Source organism: Camelus dromedarius, chromosome 24 (genome assembly GCF_036321535.1).
Source record: "Camelus dromedarius isolate mCamDro1 chromosome 24, mCamDro1.pat, whole genome shotgun sequence".
Classification (NCBI taxonomy): domain Eukaryota; kingdom Metazoa; phylum Chordata; class Mammalia; order Artiodactyla; family Camelidae; genus Camelus; species Camelus dromedarius.
Window position 1 is genome coordinate 18776914 of NC_087459.1, and position 18620 is coordinate 18795533.

The 18620-nt window shown below is 41.0% G+C and overlaps 1 protein-coding gene across 5 annotated transcripts in view; it reads left to right on the top strand.

Moving 5' to 3' along the window:
• The window catches only part of TNRC6A (trinucleotide repeat containing adaptor 6A), a 175975-nt gene that overhangs the window by 13465 nt on the left and 143890 nt on the right, over window positions 1-18620 (top strand). For all 5 annotated transcript variants that reach the window (XM_031433026.2, XM_064478528.1, XM_064478526.1 and 2 more), the window contains exon 2: window positions 11775-11900. In XM_031433026.2, the coding sequence (XP_031288886.1) occupies window positions 11821-11900 (80 nt within the window). In that variant the 5' untranslated portion in view covers window positions 11775-11820. The remainder of the gene's footprint in view (window positions 1-11774; window positions 11901-18620) is intronic.

Below are 18620 nucleotides of genomic sequence, written 5' to 3' on the forward strand. Positions count from 1 at the left end.
CTTTCCTTTAGGGAATGAAGGATCATTAAAAGATGCAAAGATTTTTAATAGAGGGGGAAAATATAGTCAGGTTTGCATTTTCAGAAGATTATCAGGTAGTAATATAGTGCTGAGTTTGGAAGGCAGCACATAAAACTTGATGCTGGCCGACTTGATTTTCATCTGTCTAAAAATATTTGAGTATCTACTGAATGCCAGCAAGAGAGCTCAGATTTGGGGATACGAAAATGTAAAGTTGGGGAGGGTATAGCTCAGTGGTAGAGTGCATGCCTAGCATGCACGAGGTCCTGGGTTCAATCCCCAATACCTCCATCAAAATAATAAATAAATAAGTAAACCCAATTACTTTCCTCGACAAAAATTTAAAACAAACAAACAAACAAACAAACAAAAATGCAGAAAATGAAGACTGCAATAGGCCTGTTGTCCTGGATCCAGCCCAGTGGAAGTGATCACTATTTAAACAGATCACACAATGATTAAATTATAGCTGTGCTGATAAAGAGTCAGGGGTGGACCCAGACACAGTATGGAGATGGAAACCCTTCCCAGAGAAAGATGAGACACAGAGGTGAGAGAAGAAGGAATGAAAAGATGATTCCAGGTTCCCCGTTTAGAGCGTGAGGTCATTAACAAAATAAAGGAATTTAAGAGGAAGAGCCGATTTGCCATCTTTTGATAAGTTTTGGACATGATGAATTTGAGCTGCCTCTCAGACATGCAGGATAGTTGTCCAGAAGGCAGGTGTGTAGATAAATGTGGAGAGAGAAATCTGAGCTGCGGATACAGGATGGACCAGGAGCCGTGGATATTAACTCAGCTTGTCCACTGCCCTTAATAGCTTCCTCTCTGGCCACGGTCAAGGCCATAGGCAACCGTTTCTGCAGAGCAAGATGTTTGTTTCCAACCAGTTCCCATCTCTTAACCTCCACTTTGAACCTACCCACTTTGGTTTCGTTTTCATTGTTTTCTGAAGCCTTGAATCTCTGTTTCCGTGATGGAATTTTTCGTTTTTTTCTTACTCATTGCCCCACCTCCATTCACTCTACTTCTGTTAACAGCTGCTGGGTTTTGTTTGAGGCACCTCTTCTCCCCAAAACTCTCATCCTATGTCATTCTGGCAATATCGAGTCCGCCCCAAATTTGGGGCAGGGGTTGTGCAGGCCTGGCCAATCCCAAAGTCTCCTGTCATAGTGATTAGCTCAGGATTACAGCAGAAACCCTGTGTATGATCACAGTAGAAAAAAAAAGTTGCCATGAAAGTTTTGCTGAGACTTCTGGCACATACCCAAGGGTTCTTTCCCTCTTAATACAAACCTAAAAGGATATGCGGACAGTATTTCTACGGCAGACCTGTAGCCACAAGGAATTTGAGACCAGAGCCAATACCAAGCTAGGAAACCTGAGAAATGCAGAAAACTTGGATCTTGGTGATCTTGTTGAGTTCAGTCTTTTAGTCAGGGAATTTAACCCATTAACATCAATTGTGATGAACGTCTCCTCCTGATGAATTTGCTTATTTTAATTTTTATTCTTCAAGTACAGTGGTTCTCAGATGCATGTGTAGGACCCCATCCCAGAGATTCTAATTTATGTGGTCTGGGGTGTGCTCTGGACATCAGCATTTTTTAAACCCTCCCCACGTAGTCCATGCAGCCAGGTTGCAGAATCTCAAATCTTATCAGTCATTCTTGATTTTTGTTTGTTTTTTAAATGTTTCATTACAAAATACCACATGCACAGAAATAGAAGACACTCTGGAAAAAAATGAAGCAAACAAAACTTAAAATTTTTACATTGAGAAATGAAATATCACCAGCACCCCGGAAGCCTCCTGAATGACCCATTCCAATTCCTCTTAAACCTCCTGACAGATTACCTTCCTGTGAGTTTCTGGATTTACTCTGCATTTACAGCACCCCCAGAACAATTCAAGCCGTAACCTACCTTCACATTCTTTCCTGTCCCCTGCTCCAATGTTGAAATCTTATGAAAACCTAGTTCTAGCTTTGAATTTTTTCTCATGATTTACATATCCACATTTATTTAGATATAATCATAAGGTTTACTGGTGTTTTCAGACATTCTGTTTCTTGTATCCATCCACCACCCCTTTCTCTGGAATTTGCCGAGTTGGAAGCTGGAGTGCTGTCAGTCCAAATGAGAATCCTGTTATTTTAGGAGCCAGTTCCCGGGCTTAGAAGGGACAGGGGTAAATGCACTGCCAGACCAGGTCATTTATGTTCTAGAGGCAAAGGTGTTCTGTCCTTCTGGGGTGCTAAGCGTTCTCTGGGGCACTGTGCCTTCGGCAGCCTGTGTTTACTCTGAAGCATCCTACCTTGGAGAGCCACCCACGTGGCTGTGATGGGAAGAGGCCCCGAGGACCTTTCCTCTTCTTCCCCAACCTCGGTCCCTGTTGTTCTGGAAGCCCTGTTAAAAAAGAGCTCTGCTTTCCCAGCCCGACCAGCCTTCAAGGAAACTCCTCCAGGAAACTTACTCTCATTCCTTTGTTCGGAAAGTAGTCCTGGGGTCTTTATCCTGGGAACTTTATCTGACTGGAGCTGCCAGCTAGAGGGCGATGTCTGACCCAGCCTGGCCAAAGGCAGCCCTGTATTTAATTACCTTAACGACTGTCCAGGGGGACCTCTCTCTCTCTTCATATTTGTTTAATCTTGGATTTCCCCCTGGCTCCCTCGGAAAAGCTACTTTCCCTCAGGAGTGTTTAGTGTCAAGTTTCTCTCCCGTGGTTTTTCCACTGATTGCAAACCTTCTGTGTTTTCTTTACCATTCTTTACCATTTCTGATTTACTAATCGGACTCTGTCTTGTTTTTTGTTAATCACGGACCCATATGCAAAATTTGCCAGACTGTTAAACATTTTGTATACAAATAATATTAAAATATAAATACTCTTGCACATGTAAATAATTTTGTATGTATAGATAATATGCGTATTTTTCTGTCATTTTTGTGGAATTTTGGAACACAGGGGTAGATATTTGTGCTGAGAAAAAAAATGGGGGGGGGGACTGGCATAAGATGGCATCTCATAGGGAACAGCCATATTTTTAGCATCTAAATTTGGGCCTTAGTGCATGCAAGAGTGTACTTACAGTAACTTGTATTTTAACTAATGCTCAATTTGCTAAGGCTGTAAATCTAAAATCTTAATTTTCCCTAAGCCTTTAACACAGATCCCACTGCTGTTATAAGTCTACCTATGTCTTATCTAAAGTTAATGACTAATTTTCATTTGTTCTTATGTCAACGCTAAATTAGCTTATAAATTTGACAGTAAATTCTCCTGAATATTTAACATGATTTACAAACTTGATTTACCACATTCCCTTCGCTTTGGCATTTTTAACCACAATTACAGATCTGATTCTCTTCGGCTCTTCAAATGTCTGACCAAGCAGACGTTTATAAATGGAACAAACAAAACTGCTAAGCACCTAAACACTCTTTACAAACCTGAAATTATTTACTAGTCCAGAGGTTTTTCAACATTTCAGTTTTAGTCTAAGTCCGTCAAATTCCCTTAAATATTTTTAATTAAAGTCACAAATCTTCTTACAGCAATCAAACTCTCTTAACCCAACTTTCTTACTACTTCACCTGTTTGTACCCTGGCAACTGAAGGCAGCAGGAGGAAAAACTCTCACAATTAAGCTTATTGGTTTTGCCCTAGATTTACGTCCACAAATATCCAGTAAGCCCCTAGGACTGCCCTCTAATATTACATTTCCCTAATATATTTACTCTCCTGTTTTCCCAGGTAGCTTTTTTCTTTTTCTTTTTTATTTTTGGAAGAAGGAGAGGATTTATTTATTAGCCTTTTTTCACCTTTTGAAAATTACTATTTTTAATTATGATAAAATACACGTACCATAAAATTTACCATCTTCACCATTTTTAAGTGTCCCAGAGGACTTTTCACAACTCATCTCTCCCTACTCTCAATGGATGACCTCATTCACTATGGAATTATAAGCACTAGGAGTGGGGAGAAGGGTATATGGCTCAAGTAGTAGAGCACATGCTCAGCATGCACAAGGTCCTGGGTTCAATCCCCAGCACTGCCTCTAAAAGTACATAAATAAACCTAATTATCCTCCCCCGCAAAAAACTAAAAAAAATATATAAATAAATGAAGTCACCTAGAAAATGTAAAGAAAAAAAATAAGTATTAGAAATAATTTGAAAGGAACAATCTTTTTTCCTTCCCACTGCCGGATTTACCAGCCCACCTAGATCAATGCCTCTTTAATATGCTTCCCCTTGTCTCACAGTGGAGGCGCTGTCCACGCCAGTCTCCCCACCCAAGCCCCAGGTGCTGCCTTCCCACCTGCTGAAGGACTCTGTGCCCAGCATCATCCCACCCACTCCTCCTCAGCGACTTTCCCACCTACTCATCATTTCCATCAGCAAGCAAGAGTGCTGTCTTGAAAAACACAAAGTTATCTTTGGCTTTTCCTTTCCTTCTGGCTACTACCCCATTATAGGAAAGGTTCTTTCAAAGAGCTGTCTACACTGCTTTCTCACTGCTTTACCTCATAGTCCCCATTCTCTCTTTAACCTGCTCCGATATGGCCCCTACGCTCCATGCTTTAGAGGACCCCACGCTGGCCTCCGTCCTGCTATGCCCATCCCCACGAGGGGAACACAAGCCCTCAGACCTGCCCCCTCCCCAGACCTCGCTTAGGATGCTCTGGACTCTGGAATTCCCTGTCTAAATGGTCTCAAACCAGCGCCCAGGGCCTTTGAGGGGGTGGTTCCCCAGATCCAAGGCATGCAGTGCGTTCATCTCTATGCCTCAGAGACAGCTGTCTGCTAAGATGGAGGGTTAGGGAAGCGTGTGTAGGTGGAACTTGGATGTTCAGTCGGAGTGGAGGGAAGAAAAGGCGGGGGCAGGTCAGGGGACCAGTTCTCTCTGTGCCAGCTCATCTGGTAAGGAACTCAAGGAGTCGGAGAACTCTAAATTTGAATCTCACCTCCCAATATACGATGACTATAATAATATTTTACTTAGAAATTTGCTCAGTTGATATCTCTTAAATATTTAGATGGATAATGTGCAGCCCTCCCCTTGTACTTTTGGCCCCACGAGTGCCCCCTCCAATCAGATTTTGACAAGTCCCACGAAACCTCTCTAGTGAAGGTCGCTAATGACCTTCAACTTGCCAGTTCAGTAGCCGCATCTCCGTCATTTTCAACCTCTCAGCAGCCCTTGACACAATGAAAACCTTCGTCTCCTGAGTTCCGTGACACCCCTCTCTTGGTCTGCCTCCTGCTCCCTCTCAGTCCCTTTGTTTGTTCCTCCTCCTCTTCTCACTCACCCCAAATATCTGAATGCCCCAGGGTTCAGGCCTCGGACCTCAGCATCACTCCACTTAAATCCTCTCCTTTGTTATCTGAGGTCTCATGTCTGTAAATACCATCTACAGGCTGATAACACACTTCTGACTTCCCACATCCAGCTGCCTGCTTACATCGCTGCCACCCGGGTACCTAATAAGCACCCCAGATTTTATAGGTCCAAACCAGAATCCTTGATGTCCCCTTAACAAACCTGTTGCTCCCCCCACCCCACCTCCAATATCTTTCCACCATCCGCCCAGACGTTTAGTCCAAAGCACTAGACATTCTCCCTGAGTTCTCATTGCCTCACCTCCCACGCCCGATCAACCCACAGGTACAGTCTTTGGTCCTACCTCCGCAACATACCTTCATGCTACTCCACGTCTCTCCGATTACAGTGCTGCCGTCCTCTTCCCAGCCAGTATCACCTTCCACCTGGACTCTTCTTGGAACTTTATGGTTTTAGGTCTTACATTTAGGTCTTTAAACCATTTTGAGTTTATTTTTGTACATGGTGTGAGGGAATGTTCTAATCTCATTGTTTTGCATGTGACTGTCCAGTTTTCCCAGCACCAGTTCCTGAAGAGACGGTCTTCTCTCCATTGTATATTCTTGCCTTCTTTGTCATAGATTAATTGACCATAAGTGTGCCAATCACTTTTAAAATAATGTTAGTTGTGTATTTGTTCTCTGAGTAGAACTTAAGCTCCATTAAGGCAGGGACTCATCCGTCTTTCTCATCACTGTATGCCCAGTGCTTAGAATAGTGTGAAAATTCAATAATAAAATTTCAAAATAAATGAGCATTAGTTAGTAAAATTCTTCTAAGTGTTTTACATACCTTAAATAATATGCAAAACCCCACAACTTATCACAAGGACCGTGAACATTTTCTGCTGAACCTAAAGGTTCATGTTGGAACTTCTTTTCCAACATCTCTGTTCTTGTTTTTATACTTTCCCACGTCTTGTCAAGTCACTTCTCTAAAAGAGCAGATTATCATCCCAGGGAAACTGAGGTTATAAATTCAGGAACCTCAGACGGAGATTACGAACAGCAACAAGAGAAGCAGAATATGCTCTCCAGGGTAGGGCAGGACGAGCCCCACTTCCACCACATTGACTCTTTCTTGTAGTTACGCTGGACCTGGTCTGTTTATGGTGGGAATCCAGCCTGTCTCTTCCACCCAGAATTTAGTAGTACATTCACCACCTAAGCGTCATTTATTCTGCACATTTAGCCAATTTAAAACAATCTTACTCTCCATATGACTGTTTTCTTTTTTAATGTGTAAAGCTGGAATTCTGCAACTTTCACCTAGATTCTTAATTACTTGTACTTCATGGGATCCGGTGCCTCCCTCATGTCATACTTTCCCCATTGTCTCATCATTCATCTCATTCCATAGACGTTCCATTTGCTGGGTTTTAGGGGAAAACTATTGTTCTGCGGGTATTTATTTTGTAAACTTTGAGGACTCTCTTCTTCTATCTGATCGTTTTTGTATGACTCTCCAAGGTTTCAGGCAAGATCGTTTTGGTTTCATTTCCAAGAGCTATATACCTTGTTTTGTCTCCATGGTTTTTTGTTTGTTTTTGCTTGAGCCTCCAGGAAAACGTCAAATGACAGTGGTAGCTCACATCCTGGTTTAGTTTCTGACTTTAAAGAGACAACTCCGGTGTTTTATTAAGTATGATGTTGACTGTTGATCTGAGATTCTTTGATCATCCATCCCTTAATTCATTACATATTTATTGGTCCCCATCCAAGTGCATTGGATTTGGCAATATGTAGGGCACCGAGCGCCTTGGGGAGCACAGTTTCCATGGCATGGTGCCAGCGTGAGCCAGATTGCAGTGGTTTGCAGGGAGGCACGTGATGGAAACCTTTAACACATTCAAAGGGTTTTCATCAGGAATGGATGCTGAATTCTTTTTTAAATGTTCTTTCAGCATTTATTAGTTAAATGGTGAGTTTTTTGTTTATTTGACCTATTGGGATGATTTAACGTATTAATACATTTTCATTCATTCATTCAGGAAATATTTGAGTGCTTACTCAAAGCCATGCATTTTCCTATTATTGTGATATTAAATTTGTGATTTTTTTCATAAAATACTGTAGGCCCTTGTGATTTCTTTAATAGCAATTTGTCAATATTCGATGGTTTTTTACAATACTAGGATAAATTCTACTTAACTGTGGTGTGTTATTCTTTAAATTTTAATTACTAAATCAATAGATCTTATTATTAATAATTCAAAAGATGCAAAAGCATATAAAGCCAGAAAGTTCACATCTAATTTCCCCATATCCCAAGGGATAGGAATTTCTGGACCTTTTTCTTTTTCAGTTTTAATAAACCTTTGAAAATCATTGGCAAGCATTTTATATAGGATTTTTGCGTCTGTATTCATGCTTGTGGTACAGATGTCCCAGGAGAGTCACACCTGGTTCCACATCAGGCTGGCGTCTCCTGCTAAATGACATTTTGTTGCATTTCTCACCCATCTGTTCTGTCTGGGCGACAAGGCACCCCTCCCACCCCCAACCACCCCCCTCCCTCTCTGGGCGAGCTGGGCACCATGCAGAAGTAGCTGAGGTTCATGTGTTCAAAAGGTGTCTATTGAGCACTTATCTGACTCCACAGAACTCACCTTCTAGGCCAGCGGCAAATAATACACAAAATAAATAAAATGTATGGTGTGTTAGGTGGTGATTAGAGGTATGGAGGAAGAGCAGGGAAGGGGGACCGGAAATGTTACTGGGAGAGAGGGAACCATCATTACGGTGGGAAGGAAGGTCCCAGGTGGAGAAGCTGAAAGTGTTGCTGAAAGAATTCAGATGGCAATGAGAGTGAATGAGCCGCACCCACTTAGGGCGAGGTCCGTGAATCCTGCGAATACCACATGGAGCAGGAGAAGTGAGGCAGCCGGAGTGTGTCCTGTGTGGTTCCATTCATGCAGAGCACAAAAGCAGGAACACTGATCTAGGACATTAAGTCAGGAGGGCAGTTACTGTGGAGGAGAAGGAGCGTCTAGAAGGAGACACGGTGTGAATTCTGGCAATGTTCTGTTCTTAATCCAGCTGTGTGTTCCGTCTGTGAAAATCCATCAAACTGAACTTTTGTGATGTGTGCATTTTTATATAAATATTACATGTCAGTAGTTTTCTTTCTTTCTTTCTTTCTTTCTTTCTTTCTTTCTTTCTTTCTTTCTTTCTTTTTTTCCTTCCTTCCTTCCTTCCTCCCTCCCTTCTTTTCTTTCTTCCTTCCTTCCTTCCTTCCGTCCTTTCCTTCTTTCTCTCGAAGGGCTTGTTGGTTATGACTGCCCATCCTCCTTTTTTTTAATTGAAGTATAGTCAGTTTACAATGTTGTGTTAATTTCTGGTGTACAGCATAATGACTCAGTTATTTATATATATATTCCTTTTCATATTATTTTTCATTATAGGCTATTACAAGGTATTGAATATAGTTTCCTGTGCTCCACAGTAAGTCCTTGCTGTTTATCTATTTTATATATAGTAGTTAGTATCTGCAAATCCCTAACTCTCAATTTATTCCTTCACCAACTGTTCCCCCCTATTTTTTTTTTAATTCAAAATTAGCTGTCTCACTGGTAGACACAACCACCAGAGGGACCCTCCCTGAAATCCACTGCCTTATCTTTCTCCCATTAAAGTGCACATTAAAGGGAGTCACTACGTGTGTGTGTGTTTGAATGAATACGTGAGTCAGTAAGCAAATGCACCTGTGTCATCTCTGACTGGCTTTGTGTCCAGCCTCCCTTAAACTAATCACCGTGGGAAAACGGAAGCAATAGCTATTTTTACTGTCACTCTTGTATTTAAAAAAAATCTTTTCTGTCTCCCCTCTGCTTATATGAGAATAATAATGTCATTCAGCAAACATTCAAACAATTTTAGGATTGAGAGTCAGGAGATCAAGGAAAATGAGGCCAAATATTTGTCCACTGGACTTGGTGACACGTAGGTTCTTGATGGCGTTGGTGGAAGCAGTTTTACTCATGTGGGTGCAACAGATGCCAGAACGCAGGGCTTCAAGGAGAAATGGGACGCGAGCAACTAGAGTGCATGCTGACAAGTTTTCCAGCACTTTGAAAGTTAGGAGAGTATTATGTGGGAGTGTTTATCACAAAGGACGAGAAAAACTAGAGCATGATGACTTGCTAAATCGAGACATCAGTGGACAGGAATACTTTCATTTACTTCTGCATTCAATCCATTAGTCATTCGTGTCCTAAGTACCTCCTGTACAGGGTCTTCAAAGGTATATCCTAGTTACTCCTCAGGTCTGCCTTTCTTTTTCAATTTTGGGGGGAGGTAAGTAGGTTTATTTACTTATTTATTCTTAGAGGAGGTACTGGGGATTGAACCCAGGACCTCACGCATGCTAAGCATGCGCTCTACCATTTGAGCTGTACCCTCCCCCTCTTGTACAGGTTCTTAAAGCTGACAAAGAGCAGAGAATTACACAACTACACACAATCTCTGCCCTCATGCAGCTTACAGTCTATTAGGGAAGAGAGACGCTGAAGACATAGGTGACAGAAAGAACGATGCTGGCGGGGGAGTGGTGTGGGCAGGTGTTAAATCAAAGTACAAGGGGGAGAATTAACATGGGCAAGAGGGATCTCTTCTTTTTTTTTTTTTTTTACTGAATTATAGTTGATTTACAATGTTGCAGGTGTACAGCAAAGTCATTCAGTTATACATACATATTATTTATTTATTTGTTTATTTTTATTTTTTGGGGGGGGAGGTAATTAGGTTTTATTTATTTATTTTTTAATGGAGGTGCTGGGGATTGAACCCAGGACCTTGTGCATGCTAAGCACTTGTTCTACCGCTGAGCTGTGCCCTCCCCCCCCATATGTATCTATTCTTTTTCAGATTCTTTTCCGTTATAGGTTATTACAAGCTATTGGATACAGTTCCCTGTGTTACACACTAGGACCTTGCTGTTTGTCTGTTTTATACATAGTAGTGTGTATCTGCTAATCAAGAGGGGCCTTTCCTCACAGTGAGACAGCAGTGACGTCCCTTTCTTACAAAGGGATAAAAGTGAAAGATAGACACAAATGCTGATAAGAAAAATGGCTGGCACAGCAGAGTGGTGCACTCCTCTTAGGCAGGAGAGTGGAAAAGTATACGAGGTAAGGTGAAGCCAGGTAAAGGATCGGGGTGCTTCAATCAGGCCTTTTCCAGCACTTGGATGCTGGGTGAGACCTTAAAGAGACCTAGATCAGCAGCTATCAATCTTGGTTCACAAACCAAGCAGTTGTCAAGGGTGACTCACAAAACCTGTAAACAAGACTGTGTAGAATTCTGCAGAGTCACATCTGACATGAGGATCAGCAAGCCAGCAGAGGCGGTAAAAACTGCACCAAATTTTCCAGTGAGAAACTTGAAGGAAGAGGCCATACTGGAGATAAGCTGTTTTTTGGGCACATTTTCTTCCCCCAAAAGCATAGGTACAGATTTTCATTTCTTTAATTGAACACGAGCTAATGTCATTGGTTTGCATGTAGGGGCCTTATATAAAAAATGATATATGTAAATCTCAGCTTAATGAGACCTTGGCAAGATGGGAGGTTTGCAAAGACTGAGACCAACGGAGAAGCCAGCAGGTCCCTATTTCCCACCTCACACTCATTCTTCACTAAGTGATGAGTTCTTCTTTCCTGTGTTCTCTGTCTCCCTCCCTCTCTCTGTCTTTTTATTCTGAAGGTGGGTAATTAAACCCTCACTAAGTGTAACCTGATTACAGTCAAAATACCAAGCTTACAGATTATTCATTTTTAAAAAATATTAATAAAAACACATTGAAATTTTCTGCCATTTCCCTGCGTTCTGATAGGCTTTTAAAAATTTCTTCTTGTTTATTTTTATTTTTTTATTGAAGTATTGCTGATTTACAATGTTTCAAGTGTATAGGAAAGTGATTCTGTTATACATATATATAGATAGATATGTACTCTTTTTCAGATTCTTTTTCCATCATAAGTTATTACAAGATGTTGAATATAGTTCCCTGTGCTATACAGTGGATGCTTGCTGTTTCTAATAGGCTCTCTTTTTTTGTTGTTTCTTTGTTTGTTTGTTTGGTTTTGGTTGGGGGAGATAATTAGGTTTATTTATTTATTTTTGGAAGAGGTACTGGGGATTGAACCCAGGACCTCATACATGCTAAGCATGCGCTCTACCACTTGAGCTACATACCCTCTCCCCTCTAATAGGCTTCCCTGAGTGAAGAAGGGGGGAATTTAACACCCAGAAGTCGCATATGGGAGTGTATCTCACTGGTAATTATATCTCACTAGCTGTATTTGGGAGGGAGAAAAATTAAAAGTAGAGAATCACTAATACCATGCAACCCCTTCATTTCTCAGGTGTGAACACTGAGGCCCAGAGAGGTGATGTGATTTGCCCCAAGTCATGCAACTAGTGGCAGAGCCAGGCCTAGAAGCCAGGTGTCCTGGCTCCCAAGACATTCCGCTGCCCGAGGAATGGAACAGGTAGTATCCTCACACTGGGGGCCGTGGGTCAGTCCATCCAGCCCAGAGCTGCCTGGGGTTCCGACTAAGGCTCAGCTCAAAATTCTGACCATGCAATGACTCAGGGATGAAATCAAAACTGGGTTAAGAGAAACGGGGTGAGGTTTGAAATGTAACCATCATGACTCCAAGACAGAGGCCAATGGACCATGTTCCTACGGCAGCTGTCGCTTCTCGAGGTGGACCTAGCTGGGCATAAATCATGTCCATCTTCAAACAGCTTACCAGCGTGGTAGCGAGTCACCTTCTGGCCATTCTGACACGCATGCTTTCTCCAATGCAATTCACAGGGTTTAGAACATCAGTGGCCACTTGCAGGGGATGAATGGAGAGTCGGGGAGGGAGGGAGTCAGGAAGACCAGTTAGGAGGCTCTCGTAGAGATGTAGGAGGAACATAATGAGGAAAGGCTGGCTGGTGGGGTCTGCCGAGTCAGTGTGGCGTCACCTGGGTTAGTGGCTGGTAAAGCTGGTCAGCGGTGGGAGTGGAAAGGTAGACAAATCAAAATCGGGAGGCAAAGAAGTCCTGCTTTCATAGATTAAGGGATGTTCTTAAGACCAGTACTGATGAAAACAAAAACGACGTGTACTGCTATAAGTAAGATTTATCCTGTGTGCTCTATGTAAGCAGGGGTACTAGTCACTGCTAACGTGTGCTGCCCCCTCTGTGGAGTCTGACTCCTAGTTCCTTCTTCACTTATTCGATGGTTCTTGTTGAGCATCTATTGCGTGCCAGGCTCCATTTTGGGTACTTGGAATTCGTCAGGTGAACTAAACAAATGAACGTCTTGGCCCCTCATGGAGTTCAATCAGGGAAAGGTGGTTAGAGAAGCTGGTCTTTTGGGAAAACGACAGAAGAAGAAAGCTAGGAGGGAAATCGCTAAACTGAAATGGTATTAAAGTTAAAGCCAGAAAGAAGTATATTAATAAGCTGAGTTTCACTGGGTCCCTCTGAGAACGATTTTTCTAGACAGAAAAAAAAAACTGAGATAACAGAATGATTGTCCCAAAGGTTCTGCCCAAATCAGTGGCTGTGATTAGAACCAGACACCCAGGGATAAACTACAACACAGGAGGTGCCATGGGGAAGGGGTCTAGACCAAGACCAGGCAAGGAGGCTCCGATCTGTAGACAGAACTGTCAGTTTACGTGTGTTGTTAGACTTTAAGAGACCAAGCAACTTTGTCCCTAGTTGTTTCAACATGGGGGTGTGGGGAGCAAACCGTGGGGAACCTAGGAGCATCTGAGGTCAGGTAAGTCAGGCACGCATGAGCACCAGTCAGTGAATAGAAAGCAGGACTGTGGTCGCTGAGCTGAGACTCAAGGAACAGTCCCAGCCCCTGGGAGGAGTTAACGATGTCCCAAGCAAGGCACTGAGACTGGGACTCAGGCCCAGGAGTGAAGGAGGGAGGCGCTGTCAGAACCAGGGCATAAGGTAGGGGCTTGGTCACAGGATCCCAGTTACAAGCTGGACCCTGAATCAAACCTGAAATAATAGCCAGAGGGACTGAGAAACCTTTAAATCTCTCCGGATTAAGAATCCATCACATTGATGGGAACCCCAGGACTTGGTCTATAGAGAAAGTAGGATGAGGGGACAGGAAATGGGCACCACCTCCCTCCCCCATGTGGAAGGAAGGAGGGGAGATCATGCTGTCATTCCTCTTGCCAGCAGGAATCCCCACTAGCACCTCCATGGCTGCCATGGCATTAGATGGTTCCAGAGAGTCCTTTTTCTTGAATTAACCCAGGTATTCACTCCAAAACTCAGAGACGATGATTTTCTGAGCAGGACTGTTGACTAGTGCAGGTATGGAGTCCTTATCTGCATCTTACTTAATCTGTGTGTGGTTTCTTTCAGCCACCACCCCGATCCACCCATTATTCTTGCTCTCAGCTCATGCTCCACTGCACGATCCACCCTGTTTCCATCTCCCTGGCTCCCACCCTTCTTGCTTATTCCCTGTTTGAAGGCTTCCTCATCCCTCACACGGCTTGACGCCATCTTTGCCTGATTTGACATCTTCCTCTGGCTACACTTCTGTAGTGGACTTTCTGTTTGATTCTCCAGCGTTCACCTACCCCAACCCCCATTCGTAGAAGGAGTACAGTTTGGGGAATTAAAAGGTCTAGTGCACACTCTGCCACTGACACTGCACTGAGTTTGGTTTCCAAACCATCCTATCTCTGCACCACTTAGCCCAGAATCAAAGTCCCAAGAGTAAGCTTATTACTCCCAGGTTCATGGCCAACCCCTCGGATCTGGCTCCTTGGACTGCCGCAGTGGGAGTTGAGAGAGGAGGCAAGCGCCTTAAATTACTCTCTTGTCAGACCTAATCACAGTGGGTAATTCTCCTGGAAGGAGATCTGGCACTAATCAGAAGGGAGGGATTCTATATCAGTATTTTCCAACAGAAGAATAATGCAAGCCACATACATAACTCAAAATCTTCTAGTACCATGTTGAAATTACTATTAATATTTTATTTAACCAATATTTCCAAAATATCATTGTGTCAACCTGTAATCAATATTTAAAAAATGATTAGTGAATTGTCTTCCTTTCTGTTGTTGTTTTAGGTCATGGAAATCCAGGGTGTATTTTACTCTCATAGCACAGCTCATCCAGATGCTACATTTTGATGGGAAATATTTAATCTGTATTTATACATATAGCTGAAAACATAGGACCACGTTCCCAAGTTGCTTCATTTCTGCTTAAAAGTTTTCCAATTACTGAATCAAGTACCAAAAAAATCATTTGCCTTTAATATTCACTTCCACATGGACGAAACCAATTCATCTTTATTAGAACTGTCTGAAGCCAAAGCGTATTAGTTTCAGAATGGTGTTTGTTCAAGTTGCGTTAATACATGGTTTCCTTGTGTCAACTCTGTTTTAGCCACATGGAAGGTAAGGGAGTGTTGTACAAACTGGAAAAAGACTCTAGCTTTATCAGTACCAATAAAAATTTCTCTTCAAGTTTCTTCCAATTTTTCTTGCAGGTTTTGCACATAATTTATATAATGTTGGTTATGAAAATTTGAAATAGTTTTACATTGATTCATATTATTAAAATCTGTAGAAAATTATTGATTTGCATTATAAATAGGTTTAATTTCAGTGTAAATCCTTGTACCTTTTTTTACAGTAGTCTTTTTAAAGTTTTTCTAAACTATTACATTTTACATTGCTTTTATGTGTTTTTTGATTTATTTTTTAACATCTTTATTGTGGTACGGTTCCTGTACAGTAAACTACATATATTTCAAATGTACAATTTGATGAATTTTGATAGATGTATACACCCATGAAACCACTACCACAATCCAGATAGCTAACATTTCCATCAGACCCCAAGAGGTGCAATTTTCAAATTCCCAATTTATCCCTTCCCACCTCCTTTACTCCCTGGTAACCATAAATTTGTTCTCTATGTCTATGAGTCTCTTTCTCTTTTGTGAATAAGTTCATTTGTGTCTTTTTTTTTTTTTTTTTGATCCACATATAAACAATACCATATGGCATTTTTCTTTCTCTTTCTGGCTTACTTCACTTAGAATGACCATCTCCAGGTCCATCCATGTTGCTGCAGATGGCATTATTTCATTCTTTTTAATGGCTAGGTAATATTCCATTGTGTATATATACCACATCTTCTTTATCCAGTCATCTGTCGATGGACATTTGGATTGTTTCCATGTCTTGGCTATTGTAAATAGAATCATGTACTCTTCTAGCCAGGTCACAAGTAAGCCTTTGCTTTCTCCTTGGAGCTTCAAATATATCTCATTCATACATACTATGATATCAGTGACTGATAAATCACACTGCCATTTGTTGTCTTTGCTTGTTAAATATTTGGTAAGAATTTCTTCTGTTCCAAGAAAACCTTGAATTGGAATTCACAGTACAGTAGATCTTTGTAAAACTCTTCCATGACGCAACCCATGAACCTAGATGGAGACCCAAGATCATCACATGGGCTGCTTTCTATTCCTTTCCACACGCTGGTGATGAGTCACCACATTTGAATGCATACACAGAATACTTTTAATGTGTATCCATAACACTTTCCATAAAGTCTGCTTCTGAAAGTGAACACAAATATTTTCAATATACATCAGACAGTGGGATGAAGCAATAAGGGGAACATCAGTCTCTTGTTTTGAAATCCTAATAAATCCAGATTTTTGACTGAACATAGCACCATCTGGCATGATAGCAACTAATTTTTTTCATATCTCACTGAACTTCTCCTTGATTGGATATAAAAGATTCAAAAATTCTAACCTACCGATATTTTTTTAAGCCATGAATTTACAATGTTTCTTTATACTTTTGGAAGACCTTTAAGACAAAATATACCCAAAGTATGAACTGGGCAGTGTCTTATGGCATGACTCAGCTAAAATTTGCTATTTTTCAAAATTTGTATTGATTTGTCTTTGATAAATTCTTTTATTTTCTGGGCATTTGTTTGGTCGCTTAATTGAAGATGGCTCACTTGAAAAAGATGTATCTTTTTAGTCTGTTCCTCATAATTTCTAACAAAATTTTCATAACCAAAAAAACAATTTGTTGTTTGTTTTTTGTGTTCTATATTGAAGTATAGTCAGTTTACAATGTTGTTGTCAATTTCTGGTGTACAGCATAATGTTTCAGTCATACATATACATACATATATTCATTTTCATATTCTTTTTCATTATAGGTTACTACAAGATATTGAATAGAGTTCCCTGTGCTATACAGTAGGACCTTGTTGTTTATCTATTTTATGTATAGTAGTCAGTATCTGCAAATCTCGAAGTCCCACTTTATCCCTTCTCACCCCCTTTCCCCCTGGTAACCATAAGTTTGTTTTCTGTCTGTGAGTCTGTTTCTGTAAAAAACAATTTCTTTTACCATCTTTCCATTAAAAATTGTATGCATGTGTGCACAAGAATCATTTTACAGCTGGCCAAATTTTACAATCTCTGATTCTGTTAAAACCTATTTAAAATTGTTCAGCATTTTATTCTGATTTCAGGCAGCTAACTTCAACAGGTATGTGTGTATGTGTGTATGTGTGTGTGTGTGTGTGTGTGTGTGTGTTAAAACATACAACACAGCATTTTTATTTTGCTCTGCCACAGCAAATTGCAATTAACATGCATCATGAAATTTGTGGCGTTTTCTTCTTCCAATCCCCTTTTTTCTTTACAATTTTGGTCATAGCACTAGCTACTGAGTCTCCATTTGATTCTGCATCAGGTGTATGCCTTCATTTTAAATTTAAAATTGTATTCCTGCAAAGGAAAGTAATTGAATTATGTTATAAGTAAAATAAAATGTATTTTGATTTAATTACCAGTTACAATTTAAAAGGGATCATGCAACTCATACTGTCTGCATAAAATAGTCAAGTAGACACATTACAGCGATTTACATCAGTGCACAGAAAAAACAATTCAAATTGAATAAGTCCATATACACCAATTAAACAGGCGATGAGTTCACGTGTAGCCCTAGGAACGTGCACACGAGGCCCAGCTGTGACCACATGTATGTGCTCTGCATTATCACAATAGTATTTTATGCAATGCAATTATTTGTTTGTCCTACCGAAATTCAATTTAACAAAAAAAAATCTGTTTTTCTGATTCAGTTTTGAAATTTTGAAAATTAAGTAAAGCTAAAAATTGAGTTCTGTTTCGAGTGCTCGGTGCCTACACGTGGCTGGTGGCTACTGTATTGGATAGCACAGGTCTAGAAATACAAGGTAACAGAAGGAAGTTGTCTGAGCAATACTGCTGCTTAGTTCCGTCCCCAGAGAAACTCTGCACATGTGCACAGGAAGGTGTACAGGGGGAAGTTCCTTGCACCCCTGTTTACAGTGGCCACCAACCAGAACAACCCTCATCTCCATCAGTTGGGTTATGGCCAAAAAAATGGTGATGTATCCATTCTAAAGAATTTTCTGTCGTGGTTGAAAATAGATATGTGATTAGATCTCTAAGACACATCACTAGGTGGGGAAGGGGAGAAAGCAAGTTGTATAATGGGATGTCATTTTTTAAAAATACCACATGTTAAAATTGATTAGGTAGACAGACAGACAGACAGGTACACACCAGAGGTATTTCTGTGCCTCTGTGGAGGGAGAGAGGAAACTTAGACTAACTTGCATTTGTTAAGAAGAATGCATTCATGTCTTATGCATATAATTAAAACTAAATCAGAAAAAAAGAACTCAGGATAGGGGATGTCTTGATGGAAGTGGAAAGATGAACAAAGACACCAGTTAAATAGAATTAAGTGCAACACAGATTATATGGTGTCTAAGTAAGTGTTATCACATGGTTGTAATATTTAATGCAGCTGTCAAAAGGAATTCTTCAAAAAGAAGATATACAAATTATATAGTGGCCTTTCTGTAAATTGGAAATGGGAAATGCCAAAGAGTGATCAAAACAAATTTCTGAGGCCGGCCTCCGCCCGCATTTTGGCGAACCTCCAGGTTACCCGTCCCGCTGCTGTTGCATGAAAAGCCTCCAGACCATGGTCCCAACTGGCACTCAACCCACTGACCTCGACATTTTCCAGCACACCAATTGTTTCTGTAGTTCCTATTTTCATAACCTGCCGTTCTTTTCCTTCCGTTTTCTGTGTTTCTTAAATACAGATGTTAATTAAGGGGTA